The 12278-nt window shown below is 50.3% G+C and overlaps 2 protein-coding genes across 3 annotated transcripts; one reads left to right on the plus strand and one right to left on the minus strand.

Annotated features, from left to right (window-relative positions):
* Positions 1 to 3443: 3443 nt before the first annotated feature.
* Positions 3444 to 5796, minus strand: LOC100284082 (60S ribosomal protein L12). Its single transcript, NM_001156980.2, has 2 exons — positions 5216 to 5796; positions 3444 to 3602 (listed from the first exon to the last, which is right to left on the minus strand). Exon 1 carries the CDS (start codon positions 5716 to 5718, stop codon positions 5218 to 5220), a length of 501 nt encoding a protein of 166 aa, NP_001150452.1. The 5' UTR covers positions 5719 to 5796; the 3' UTR covers positions 3444 to 3602; positions 5216 to 5217.
* Positions 5797 to 9606: 3810 nt separating this feature from the next.
* LOC100282825 (seed specific protein Bn15D1B) lies at positions 9607 to 12043 on the plus strand. 2 transcript variants are annotated; one of them, NM_001155731.2, is made up of 2 exons: positions 9607 to 9785; positions 11401 to 12026. In NM_001155731.2, the coding sequence occupies exons 1-2, from the start codon at positions 9700 to 9702 to the stop codon at positions 11675 to 11677; spliced, it is 363 nt and encodes a 120-aa protein (NP_001149203.2). In that variant the 5' UTR covers positions 9607 to 9699; the 3' UTR covers positions 11678 to 12026. The 2 variants fall into 2 exon arrangements, with proteins under 2 accessions (NP_001149203.2, XP_035820698.1); XM_035964805.1 differs by lacking the exon at positions 9607 to 9785 and adding an exon at positions 10630 to 10952 and having other exon boundaries at positions 11401 to 12043.
* Positions 12044 to 12278: the final 235 nt, after the last annotated feature.

Here is a 12278-nt window from a genome sequence, read left to right on the forward strand (position 1 = left end):
TGCGCGGTTTTTCTCTTCTCTCTGTCTACTCTCTCAGGTTGCGAAAGCAAAGGCAGAAGACAAGAGCGAAAGCACGAATGGCAGGGTAAAGAACCACTGTCGGTCCCCGTCCCAGGTATATAAAGGCCCGGACAGAATCCGCCCGAAACTTTGCCCGAGCCCCTCGAGAAATTTTAAAATTCAAAATCAAAGCGGTTTTTCTGTTCCTCGAATGACTCACGCACGCGCAACGGATACCCCGCGAGTCGCCCATCCCGTCGCATTAACTCTCTGGCAGGGCGCACGTCACCTCTAGCAGGCGAGCGGGCGTCGTTTTGCCTCCATCATCACGACCGCCTCAAAAAAGGTATGCCACACTGTCTTAGTTTATATCCTTTTTTCCTTTCCTCTCTCTCTCTCTCTGCAGGGATCGGGAAAGGAGGTTTTATGAAAGACTGATCAGGGGTTCGAAGGTTACACCCTGTGGGGTTCGGCAACCGCCCAGAGCACTCGGGCTCCGAGCCCTTTACTGATCAGGGGTTCGAAGGCTGGCCCCTCGGAGGGATTCGATAGCCGCCCTAGAGCATGCAGAGTCAGGGATAACCCTGGGTACGTCCGTTACATGGCCAAGGCTCAGGCTACGCTCCCGAGGTACCTTAGGACATTTTCGAGACCAGCAGGGACAGTTTTGTAATGGAATCCCACCGGAGGGAGGCATCGAGCCCTCAAACCCTATCAAATGGGACCAGGTCCAATGAATCACCTGCAGGTACTTTTGGATCGCGCCTCTGGGCCACTAGCCGACCCTTATCGAACGGGGCTCGGGCGTCCACTCGGATTACCCATTAAAAACTCATTGGAAACACCATGTTCGGTGCCCACCGAGGGTAACACGGCGCGTTCCCCCCCTTCCTCCTTGCAAAAAGGCAACGAAGGGGCGTACTATGAAAAGCCGAGACAGTCCTCGATCGTCCTCTCGCTCTGTGCAGAGGCTCGGGGGCTGCTCTCGCACCAAGCTGCGGCTAAATTGTTGACAGCGTCAACAAAACTAAAAAAACTCGAGGCCTAACCACGCACCCGGGCTGCGGCCAGGCCGCATGAGGGAACAACAAGGCCGACCGAGGAATCACAGGAAGAATTAAGACCTCAGAGGAGTCAAACCCCTCCTCCGAGGCCTCGGGGGCTACACCCGACGGGTGCGCTCGCGCGCACCCCTCAGAACAAAATATTGCTAAAAAAGATCAGTCACCTGGCAAAAAGTCCGGTAGAGCCTCCAAGCGAGTGCCTACACTCCCTTTGAGGCTCGGGGGCTACTGTCGGGTACCATAATCAGGGGTACCCCCGATAGTCCTAAAACATGTCTAGAAGAACACCTTTAAAAAGACCGGCAAGCGCGGATTAGAGTTAATAACCTTGTCTGCCAAGGGACGTGATCTTGTCTCGCCCGAGCCTAGCATCGGGCAGCAGCAGTAGCCCAGAACAAATTCACGGCTCGCCCGAGGGTCCCCCCAGGCGGTGGGCGCGCCCCCGACTCGCCCGAGGTAAAGCTCGGGTAAGCTTTGTCGTATAGCGGCCTCGGCCAAAACACCTTGCCGCCGACCGTATCACGTGCACATTTAATGCAGGGATCACCTAACACCTTATCCTGACACACGCGCCGCGGTTGGCAAGGTCGAAATGACCGCAGTCACTTCACCCTTTTACTGATCGTTCTGATGGATGACAACACTATTCACTCTGTTCCCACCACTGTGCCAACCACCAAGGTAAGACTAACAACAGTAAGTCACCGCCTCTCCTGAGTTTAGCCTCGGGCGCCACAGGGAGCTCCGCCTCGACCGACCCCAGCCTCGGCCTCAGGAGGGGTCGTCACCACGTCCGATCCAGGCCTCGGCCTCCGCTCTGGCCTCGGGAGGAGGTCTCCGCCTCGCCAGATCCAGGCCTCGGCCTCCGCTCCGGCCTCGGGAGGAGGTCTCCGCCTCGCCTGACCCAGGCCTCGACCTCAGCTCCAGTCTCGGGAGGAGGTCTTCGCCTCGCCCGACCCCAGCCTTGGCCTCGGGAGAGGTCACCGCCTCGCTCGAGATGGCCTCGGACCGACTACGTGAGCAGGGAAACCATCATTATCCTACCCCTAGCTAGCCATCTCAGGCTACGAAGGAACAAGACCGGTGTCACATCAAATTACTCCAGTAACAGGTAATGATGATCCCCGGCATGCGCTCATGACGTCGACTATCCTCAAGCTCTCTACGAAATCAAAGGAACGTCAACAGGACCAAGGGCTGTACTGATAGCCACGACTCTACAGGGCTCAAGCACTTCTCCGCCGGCCACAATAGCACACAGCTACACCCCCATATGTATAGCTGGATCACCTCCTTGTATCTATAAAAGGAGATGCCCAGGGCCTTCCCATGGCACACTGCAAGGACGATGGAGACAGACTCGCTCAAACATCGAACTCCTCTTCGCAACACTAGACTTCTCAAGAGACCTGGGACCTGTTCCCTCTCTCACAAAGCTTGTAGCACCTACTGCAAGCACCCCAGTGCAATATAATATAAGCCTCATCCCACCTCTTGTGTTTCATCTTGCATCAATCCATCTGGGCAGGGACACGCGACACAAAATTCACTAGTCGGTTCGGTTGAGGGTCCCTCGGGTCCGAAACATCGACACCCACGATATCCAGATTCTCGTGACAGCTAGATTATCCAGGAATTCATATTATTAGAAAAACCCTTTTAGGAAAAAGTTGTGCCAAACTAGCCCTTGTTTGTGGTGCTAGCCCCCCTAACCACCATTGTCCCTTCGCCCTACGGTGTGTGGCAACGGCCCACGACAGCCAAAAAATGGCTCCTCGTCTGCAGCCTCACCTCCCCCCATTCCTCTCTTACACCCCTTCTCTTCTCTTTCACCTCGGTAATTGGGTGGTCGAAAGGGTATATCTAACAGTCTCTCTGTATTTTTTTTAATTGATATGAATTAAAATTTTAATAAAAATATCTTTCAAAATGCTTGATTAGATCTCCAAATGTAGCATCACTAAATCATGGACAAATTAGGTTTAATTGGTCCATCTTTCCATTTAGTTTTTATCTATGTTAATGATTTGGTGCGCAGCGTCTGAGATCACTGTAATGTCTCACTCATCGCAACTTAAGTCAAACCATTTAAGTTTAAACTGACTAAATTTATTTAAAAAATACTATCATTTATAATATAAAATAAGTATCACTAAAATAATTACAGAACATGTTTTTGCGATAATTTTATTTAAAAATATAAATGTTAATATTATTTGCTATAAATTTAGTTAAAATTTAGCTAATTTGACTAGCACGAATCCTACAAATGAATTCTTTTGTGGACAGTTTAAACCTTACTAAAATTATATAAGTTCGAAGGGAGTACACGGTACGAACGCCAGTGATGATCGCATCCATCCAAATCACAAGACAGAGAATCGGAAGATGTAATTTTATAAGGCACAAGGTACTGATTAGGTCTCTCACAAGACTTGAAGGAACTAAAGCAGACAATAATAGGCGATTGAGGTGCAGGAACTGCATTTGGAGCAAAACACCACTTTAATAGTGTCCGATGATTTCTAGTTGTATAGCCTGCATACAAAACAAACGAACAAGTCATAAACACATGCAAACGATTTCTTATAATTTGGGCAGAAAATAGTGGTAAGAACATATACATTCATACCCAATGACATAAGCAAAATTGTAAAATGAACATTTCAATCATTCAAACAAGACTATCAAACATAGAATGCACCTCACTGCCTAACAAGTACTAACAGAATACAGGCTATAGAGAACTCCAGTTGTATCAATACAACATTATTGAACATGAAGCAATAATTAACAACTATAAGCAAGACATCGAACTCATTTCTAGAATCAGACAAAAGATTTGAATGAACGATAAAATGTCAATCATCAGACCACTAGGAATGAATATCCCTCTAAAAGGTTTAAAATTAATAAAGATGAATTGGCAAATGTAACTGCTGACGTAGAAATAGAAGCAGAAAGTAGGGGAAAAAATTATATCCGTCAATCATGCAAACCGACAATCCCATTCGTGTCTATCCCATCAGACGAGTAGTCGGCTCAAACTAGCTTAAACAGCCTGACCAAAAAGCTCCATGGAACATATGCTGCGAGCGAATCTCATCATCAGTATGATTGGATGTCATCTTTCATCTAGCTGGTACTCCTCGATGTTAACTATATATGACTCCTATATAGAATTTTGTTTCCAAAAAATACTAGCGATCAACATTTAGACCTCCCAAACGATGGGCTCATTGCAATAAACAATTGAATTGATTTTGCCATTGATGTATTTGCAATTCAATACGAATGGATATATCCAAAATTTTCTCTCTCCAACCTCACGACTCCCTCCATCCTTCCTTTTTTAGGGTATTCAGAATCATAGTATAACACTTGATATTCTAAGCTCAATTAGAATTTCATTTGCTATGATTCTATCTTCTCCTTAATGAACTATTTATCCTTAAATTATCAAGGATAAAAAAACAAAATATCTCAAAAATGTATATAATGATCAAAGACAATTTTTTCTTTATTATATTATTCATATATGTTCATCTTTCCTACCTATTAGATTAGTCCTAAGATCCATTTCTAATTGAAAATACCTTATTAAATAAAATATAGAATTTGGAATAGATTCTTTTAGAAAAAAACTTTTGAAAATTAGAGTAACAAATTAAAAGTAGACACGGTGCCGACTGCCGAAGGCTCCCACAAATACATGAGTGGAGTCTCTAAATAAATAAAGGAAGTTCAACAAATTCTGTAAATATTTAATAATATCATTTAGTTAGGCATATCAAGCTAAATTTATATTTATGAAATATTTTTTCTAAGTGCAACTTGCTAGTTGATAACTAAGATTAATAATTATGACGTGTATATTCTCTTATTTATTTCAAGTGTAATTTAGAAGCCTTTCCACTTTTGCTTCTACCTATAAATCGAAGTCCCACTTTTGCTGCTACCTATAAAAAAACGAATCGCGATACTAGAATAAACAGAATTCAAAATTTCATTTGGTATATCCACGCAGCTCACTGAAACAAATCCTAGGAAAAAAGGACACAGTAACACAAGCATGGACCTCATCTAAATTTTAGCAATCCCGCAGAGCAACCAATGAAATAACAAAGTGCGACGAACGATCTGGGATGTACCTTTAAGCTGAGGGGATCTCGACCTCACCATCATCGATCTCCTGCTGCAAGTCCTTGGGGTCCTTCCCATCGACGGTGCACCCGACGCTGACGCAGGTCCCCAGGATCTCCTTGACGGTCCCGGCCAACTCCTTGGCCATGGACCTGTTCCGCATGGTCTTGGCGATCTCGATGACGTCGTCGAGGCTGATGTTGCCGCTGTGCTTGATGTTCTTGACCTTCTTCCTGTCCCTCTCGGGTTCCTTGAGCGCCTTGATGACGAGCGCCGCGGCGGAGGGGACGACGGAGACCTTGGCCTGCCGGTTCTGCACGGTGAGCTTGACGGTGACGCGGAGGCCCTTCCAGTCCTTGGCGGTCTCCTTGGCGATGTCCTCACCGATCTTCTTCGGGGAGAGACCGAGCGGGCCGATCTTGGGGGCCAGCGACGACGCCGCGCCGACCTCGCCTCCCGTCACGCGGACGAAGACCTCCACCACCTGAGAGGGGTCCAATTTGGGCGGCATGGCTGCTGCGGCGGCGGCGGCGGGTACAGGTAGGGTTTGGTCGGGGAGCAAGGAGCTTGATGCTGGCGGCGGCCGTAGGGTTTCGGCTGGCGGCGGTTCGCGTTCTTTGTAATGCGGCTTGGCGGTGGCTGATGGGTTGGGCCTCTGCGGCAGTTGAGAGGCCCAGTTGAAACCTCATTAGCATCTCGCTGGGCTTCAACACCAACTTCACTGAGAACCTTAGATCGGAATGGCGCCTTTGTGTTAGGCTTTAGGCCCTTCTCAGCCACTGGGCCGAGGTAGTGTTAAACGGTCTGCTCCTTTCCCGATCGAATGCATGCTGCGCTGCTCCAGTCCACCGGCCCACGATTGGCGCGTGCAAGCAAGCCATTGCGCAAAATACCAACCTGTCAGGCCCAGTCATAAAGAGACATCCACATCGAGTCATCGAGACATCCTCCTTTTGAAGAAAGAAAAAAAAGGCCGAGGTAGATTAAAGCATCGGATCGAATTAGAAGCGAGCTATATTTTTATTTATTTTAAACTAAAATTTATTTAATACCTTAACATTTTATAGAGAGACATTTAAATCACGATCCATTACCGCCGCTAAATAACATACCATGCATCGGCATCAACCCGTAAACACGTGCGTCGACCTCATACTTGCAAGGGAAATGTGGCACCGGAGCGGATCATCCCATTGACGACGCAGGCAGGACGCGTCGCCGATGGCCGGCCGCGCACCTTGACGTGAATCGGTACTTCCTTCGCTGTGACTAAAATCGCTGACGCGAAAGTACGCACACTGACGGTCGGCGAAGGTGACAAGTCATGCATGGCCGATACGCTTATCTTCTCATCGTGCTGGAGATATCTCATCTACCTGTATTATTAGGATGCTACAAGCAGTACATGGAAAGGGACGACGCACAGGCATCTGCAGTCCAGTGGTTCGTGCCGCATTCGTGCGTGTGTGGTGTGGTGACTGGTGACGACGTCGGCCGTGGGCCGTGGCACGGCGCTGCACGGTACGGCTTTATGATGCGGGGCGCTGCGCAAGTGGTTGCGAACGGGGCGCGCGGCGCGACACAAAAGTCCTAGCGAAGGAATCGCGTTGCGGAAATGTGCTCGTACGTTGGCCGTGCCAGCTCCGATCCGATCCATCATACTCCTCTTTACGACATTCGTCGTCCTCCGTTTTTCTCTCCAGAGTCCAGAACCTTATTCCGTGTGCTCTCTGATTTTTGGCTTCTGGTCGCGTATGGACCCGTGATTCTCGTTCGTACAGGGAGCCACGTAGCGACCGCTCCGAGTCGCCACTCGCCGCACTTGTCGCCGATGGAACCCGACGGACGGACGGGGCGCAAGCGCAACCCGTACAGACCGCATCTGGTACGGTTCCGCACTTGTTGCCGCCGAACAACATCCCAGGTTTATTGTTTCGAACACGCACTCCCACTGAAGAAACCAACCGGGTTACGGATACGGTGGCGGTCGCTACACGACGAGACGAGGGACGGCTACAGCTGCCTGGATAGTGCATAGTACTATACTATGGACGTACGCGCGTCAGCGCGTGTGGTGTGCCTGCGCTTCGTACGTCACTTGTTCCGGCACGGTGCTTATCTTCCTGAGGATAGCATTTCTCGTGGGGAGCACGGGGTCGGGGAAACGTCTGCTGCTCCTCCTGCAGATATGAGTGACGACGTCGCCGACGGCCTGCAGCTGTGCCTGTTTGTGGGCAGCATGCCGGGCCCAACGCTTTGCCGTTCTTTTCGTCCCGGGCGGCATCACTTTCGGCGAGAATACAGTAACCTTTCAAAGATTCAAGGCCGGCTCTAGGGAGTCAACAGAAACGAAAGGGGAGGAAAGATAGGGTTGCTTTGCTTGGACACGGCAGCCAGTCCCTGAGCTTCAAACACGACTAATAATAATACAGTACTCTTTCCGTTTCTTTTTATTAGTCGCTGGATAGTACAAAATTGCACTATCCAGCGACTAATAAAAAGAAACGGAGGGAGTAATAATCAGGGAGGCACCTCACCTATTACTAGTCTATTGCTGCGGTGTCAATCTCATCCAGGGGTGGGGGTGCCCGTCCGAAACGCACCCCGGGGACGTCACGTGTGGTGTCTGGTGTGGACCGACGCCGAACGCGCCAGGCGCGGGAGACCGGGAGACGGTTGGTCGGCGCGAACCCAGCATCTGGAACGGCATATTCTGATGCCCTGCAAGACTACTCGGTACGATACAGTAGGGGCTGCGGTGCTGCACCCGGACCCAGATGAGCACAGGCACCGATTATTTTTTCTTTATTTCACTAAAGTTTTATATTTAGACTTTTGATAGAACCAAGACTGTTTTTTTTGTCTTACAGTATGATAATGTATATGACTTCGAGTTATCGGCGTCTAAGTCACCACAAAAATAATATAGCAGCATTCGACGACGCGATAGATCCTAATGTCAAGGTTTGACATCATGGACGCTGCATCTTATTTCGAATTATTGGCGTCTACGTCACCATAAAAGTAATATGGCAGCATTTGGCGCCATAGATTCTCGTACTTCTTTTTATATTATCTGTTAGAATATGTATTTAGTATTATTAGATAGATATTTAAACCTATTCTTATAATAAACTTATAAAAGTATGCAGCAACAACTTACCTTCTAAAATGATAATTTGAGATATAAAAAATAGGTAGGATATCTAACGGATATGTTCTAGAAACTTGCCACGCCGGTACAATACCCATCCATCCGCACGCCCCACGCAGGACTAGAGTTTCTGTTGCGATGGAAGATTTCAAACGAGCCTTCAATCAGTGAGGAGGGATCAAGTTTGATATGAAAGAGGGAAACATAAGAGGAATGAAACCAGAGGAGATCGTGGTTTTCTGCGAACAAAAACCCCATGATAAACGAATTAGAGTTTCTTTAGGCTATCTTCAGCAGTCCGTGTAAACGGCCGTCTAAAGTATTGTTTTGAATCATATATTATACTGTTTGCAGAATGAACTTTAAAATATGGTGTGAGATATGAAGTGAAATAAGAAGTCTGCCGAAGATAGTGAAATAAGAAGTCTGCCGAAGATAGTCTTGGATACCCATGTCTATCTATGACTAACAAAAGTATGTTGCAAGCACGTACGTCTTAGCAGCCGGTAAGGTCGTCTAGAAAACCGCTTTTGTTTATCATTGGCGACCGACATTTCCCCCTCTCGCAGATGAAACTAATGCAGGCTCCTCAGTCCAACCGTCCACCGTCCCGTCCGCAGTCCCCTGTCACGAATTGAATAATGTGATTCCTTACAGTAATTAAACCCATTACGGCGAAACAAACAGTGCCGCATCACGCGGGCTACGTGTGCTATTGTAGCCCGCACGGTCAGGTACAAACCGAGTTATCTGCAGTTTTGTACACGCACACTTGCCATGAGAGAAATGACACATGGATAGCACCATTCTCAAGGGGTAAGAGCCGCGCGCAATGATAGTAGTACTCGTAGTAGGAGCCAGCCAGCCACACATGACATGATCAGATCAGACGGCCCAGCGTTGATGGAGGTTCCAAGGTGACGTCGCTATCCGGACGGCGATGCTGCTGGCCGTTGGCAGGTAGTTGGACGCACAGCTGGACGTTCCGATCAGGAGCGGGAAGGTTGCCGTCACCGTCAGTGCTGCTGCTCCCCAATAGCCGCCGTAGCTGCTCCGTTGCCCTTTTGTTTACGCAGTAGCCAACAGCAACAGCAGGCGCCGTACCTGTACGACGGTGCGCCGGCATGGCACCGGCTCGCTCGGACGGTGGTGGCCTGCACGGTGCACGCTGGTGGTGGTCCCGGGGGGCCCCGGGCGCTATAAAACGAGGCAGCCGGTAGGAGTCCACGGAATCGAAAACCCACCGCACCCTTTCATCAGCCTGCCTGTCCACTGTTGGCTTGGTGACTTCCTCCGCTCCGCTCCGCTCCCCTCCGCTCCCGAACGGTCGATCTTTGCATGGCAGCAGCAGCTGGCTCCAAGGGGCGGGCGATCGCTGGAAGCTTCGTCAGCCGCGTCCTCGCCGGCAAGGCCGCCTCGCCGAGGTACTCAGACGGGCCACACTCACCCCACACGCGCGGGTTTCGGTTTGCCCTGTGATTCTGCTTTTTTTTTTACTATTTTTGAGCGTGCTTGTTCTTGATCAGTTCGTCGAAGATCTCGCCGTAGTTTTAGGCTTGTAGCAGAGCGATCTGTCTGTTCTTTTTACGGCCGTTCTTAGCTTTGCTCTGGGAGTCTGGGTCCGGTGATCCGGTCCCTCGGATCGATAGTGCTTATTTCGCCCCCCTCCGACTTGGGACTTGTTGGGAGGATCTTAGCTTCGTGGATAACTATAACTCTAGTTCTGCAGAGAGCCCTTGTTTCGTGTTGGTTCAGTGTGCTGCTGGTGCCAAGATTTTGGTCAGCAGAAATATCTAGAAGTTGGCGACAACAGAATGATTATCTTCTCACACGAGTATGTAGATATGGCAACCCTGAACATCTCCCAGCTTGTTTAATCCTCTGGCCGTCCGTCCGAGAACAATAGAACACATACTAGGAGTCTAGGACTAGGAGGGAGAGTATGTATCTTCAACTTGAATGCACACTACCATCTCCGTATAAGTGATAGAAGAACTCCATCCATCTCCGTAGAAGTGATAGAAGAACCCCAACCAAAGCCAGATCCATGTGCTTGTACTACACTAGTACCACGGAGTCCTTCTCTCCCTCCTCCGTAGATATTACTGTATTTGTTGTTCTACGGTTCTGCCCACTTCAGACTGTCAAATCTGCAAAACTGTCTGTCAGCCTCTGCCACTAGGAAAACTGGAAAAGCCAAACGCCACGCCACGCCACTAGCAGGCTGCAGGCGCACCCACACAAAGAAGATGAGGAGCAGTGGAGGCGCGCAGGACGTGCACATCAAGCCGCGCAGCAAACAGCAAGCGACCTCGCCTGATTGCCTTCCGTGTTCCATCGCATCGCTTTCCGAAAGGCGGATTGATGGGTGGGTCTGGTGCGCGGTAGTTGTCGCTCGGCTCCACCCTCACCCTCACCAGTGGGCAGTGCAGTGGCCAGTCACTCACTCCTACCCACCTGCCGATCTTGGCTGCCATGGCTCGCTTGCTTTGGTTCTCACTCAAAGGAAAGAAAGGAACCCTCTCCACGGTACGACCGGGACCAGAAGCATCCGCGTCTGCCGGGCCCCACCTACCGTCCTTTGGCATCCGGTCCGTACGATTCTGTTTCGATCCCATCGCGCCAGCTGCTGCGGGACGCCGGGCCGACGACCGATCGGGGCCGTCCGTCCGTCCGTGGGGTCTCGCAGTAGGTGACATGCCCATCGGACGGTGTTTGGTGTGGACGTGTGGTGGATGGTACATAGTACCGGGCGTGGTACGGTTTGCTGTGGTGAGTGAGTGAGTGGGATCATGGAGGGCCACCTGGCCTCGCCTCGCTCTTGTACGAAGTCATGCGCGCCCGCCCATGGCCCATTCGGCCCATGTGCGCGCGCAGCCCAGCCGTGCGTGGGAGTCCGATCGTGATGCGTTTGCTAGCTCTGATGCCATGGCGCCATTGTTTCAGCCTAGGTGTTGGGATTTTTCATCTTGTCATGAACGCGATGAACCTAGCGATCGTCACACGCTCTCTCTCTCTCTCTCTGGTTCCCGTGTGCAGGAGGGCCGTGCACGCCTCGGCGTACGACAAGAACCTGGAGGACCAGGTGCGCCCGGCGTTCGTGCCGGACGATGTGATCGGCAGCGCCGGGAGCCCCGACAAGTACTGGAGCCCCCACCCCAAGACCGGCGTCTTCGGCCCGGCGGCGGTGGACCCCAAGCTGGCCGCTGGTGGCGCGCCGGACGCCGGCGCGGATGCTGCAGGAGGCACGGTGCTGGACCAGAAGGTGTGGTTCCGCCCGCTCGAGGACGTCGAGAAGCCGCCCCCCGCCGCGTGAGCCGCGCGGCGCTGCTAGGCCAGCCCACACTGCTGCTCGCTCATAAAAAGGGCGGCGGGAGAGCCTGGCAGTGGCAGGCACTCTGCTCGTGCTCGGCCGGGCTGGGCTCCCTGCTTATATCACTGCAATATTATACTACTAGTAGTGGTGCTTGATAGCAGTGTGTGGCTGTGCTAATACCAGTATAATACTGGTTCTACTATAATACAGTCGTATCAGGCATGGCGTGCATCAGGACTGGTTGTGATAGTAGCAACGTGATGCTCGTGCCTGTAATAAGAACAAGCAGGCGATGTGTGCCTGTGATGTACCGGTGTCGTCAGTGTTATAAGTACTTGGGTCAATGGTTTCTGCATGTGTTTGTTACCTTGTTGCACTTGGCATCTAGAGCTCAAACTCTGGTCATTACAAGCCGAGCACACCACACCACCCAAATAGCCCTTGAAACCTCCTACACATGCATGGTAAACATCATACACAATCACCCTAAGAAAACCATTATCATTTAAAGAGCATATGTTCTATCTATCGATATTCATGCAGATCGTACGCCGTGACGGCAGATCTTCTGCGAGAACACTCGCTTCGCTAACACAACCTT

Source organism: Zea mays, chromosome 2, assembly GCF_902167145.1.
Source record: "Zea mays cultivar B73 chromosome 2, Zm-B73-REFERENCE-NAM-5.0, whole genome shotgun sequence".
In the NCBI taxonomy this organism is placed as follows: domain Eukaryota; kingdom Viridiplantae; phylum Streptophyta; class Magnoliopsida; order Poales; family Poaceae; genus Zea; species Zea mays.

Bases quoted from the DNA above. Each gene is read 5' to 3' on its own strand.
- LOC100284082 (NM_001156980.2), bottom strand. From the start codon at position 5,718: ATGCCGCCCAAATTGGACCCCTCTCAGGTGGTGGAGGTCTTCGTCCGC.
- LOC100282825 (XM_035964805.1), top strand. From the start codon at position 10,837: ATGGCTCGCTTGCTTTGGTTCTCACTCAAAGGAAAGAAAGGAACCCTC. The intron at 10,953-11,400 runs GTCCGTACGATT...TCCCGTGTGCAG, and splicing joins CTACCGTCCTTTGGCATCCG to GAGGGCCGTGCACGCCTCGG.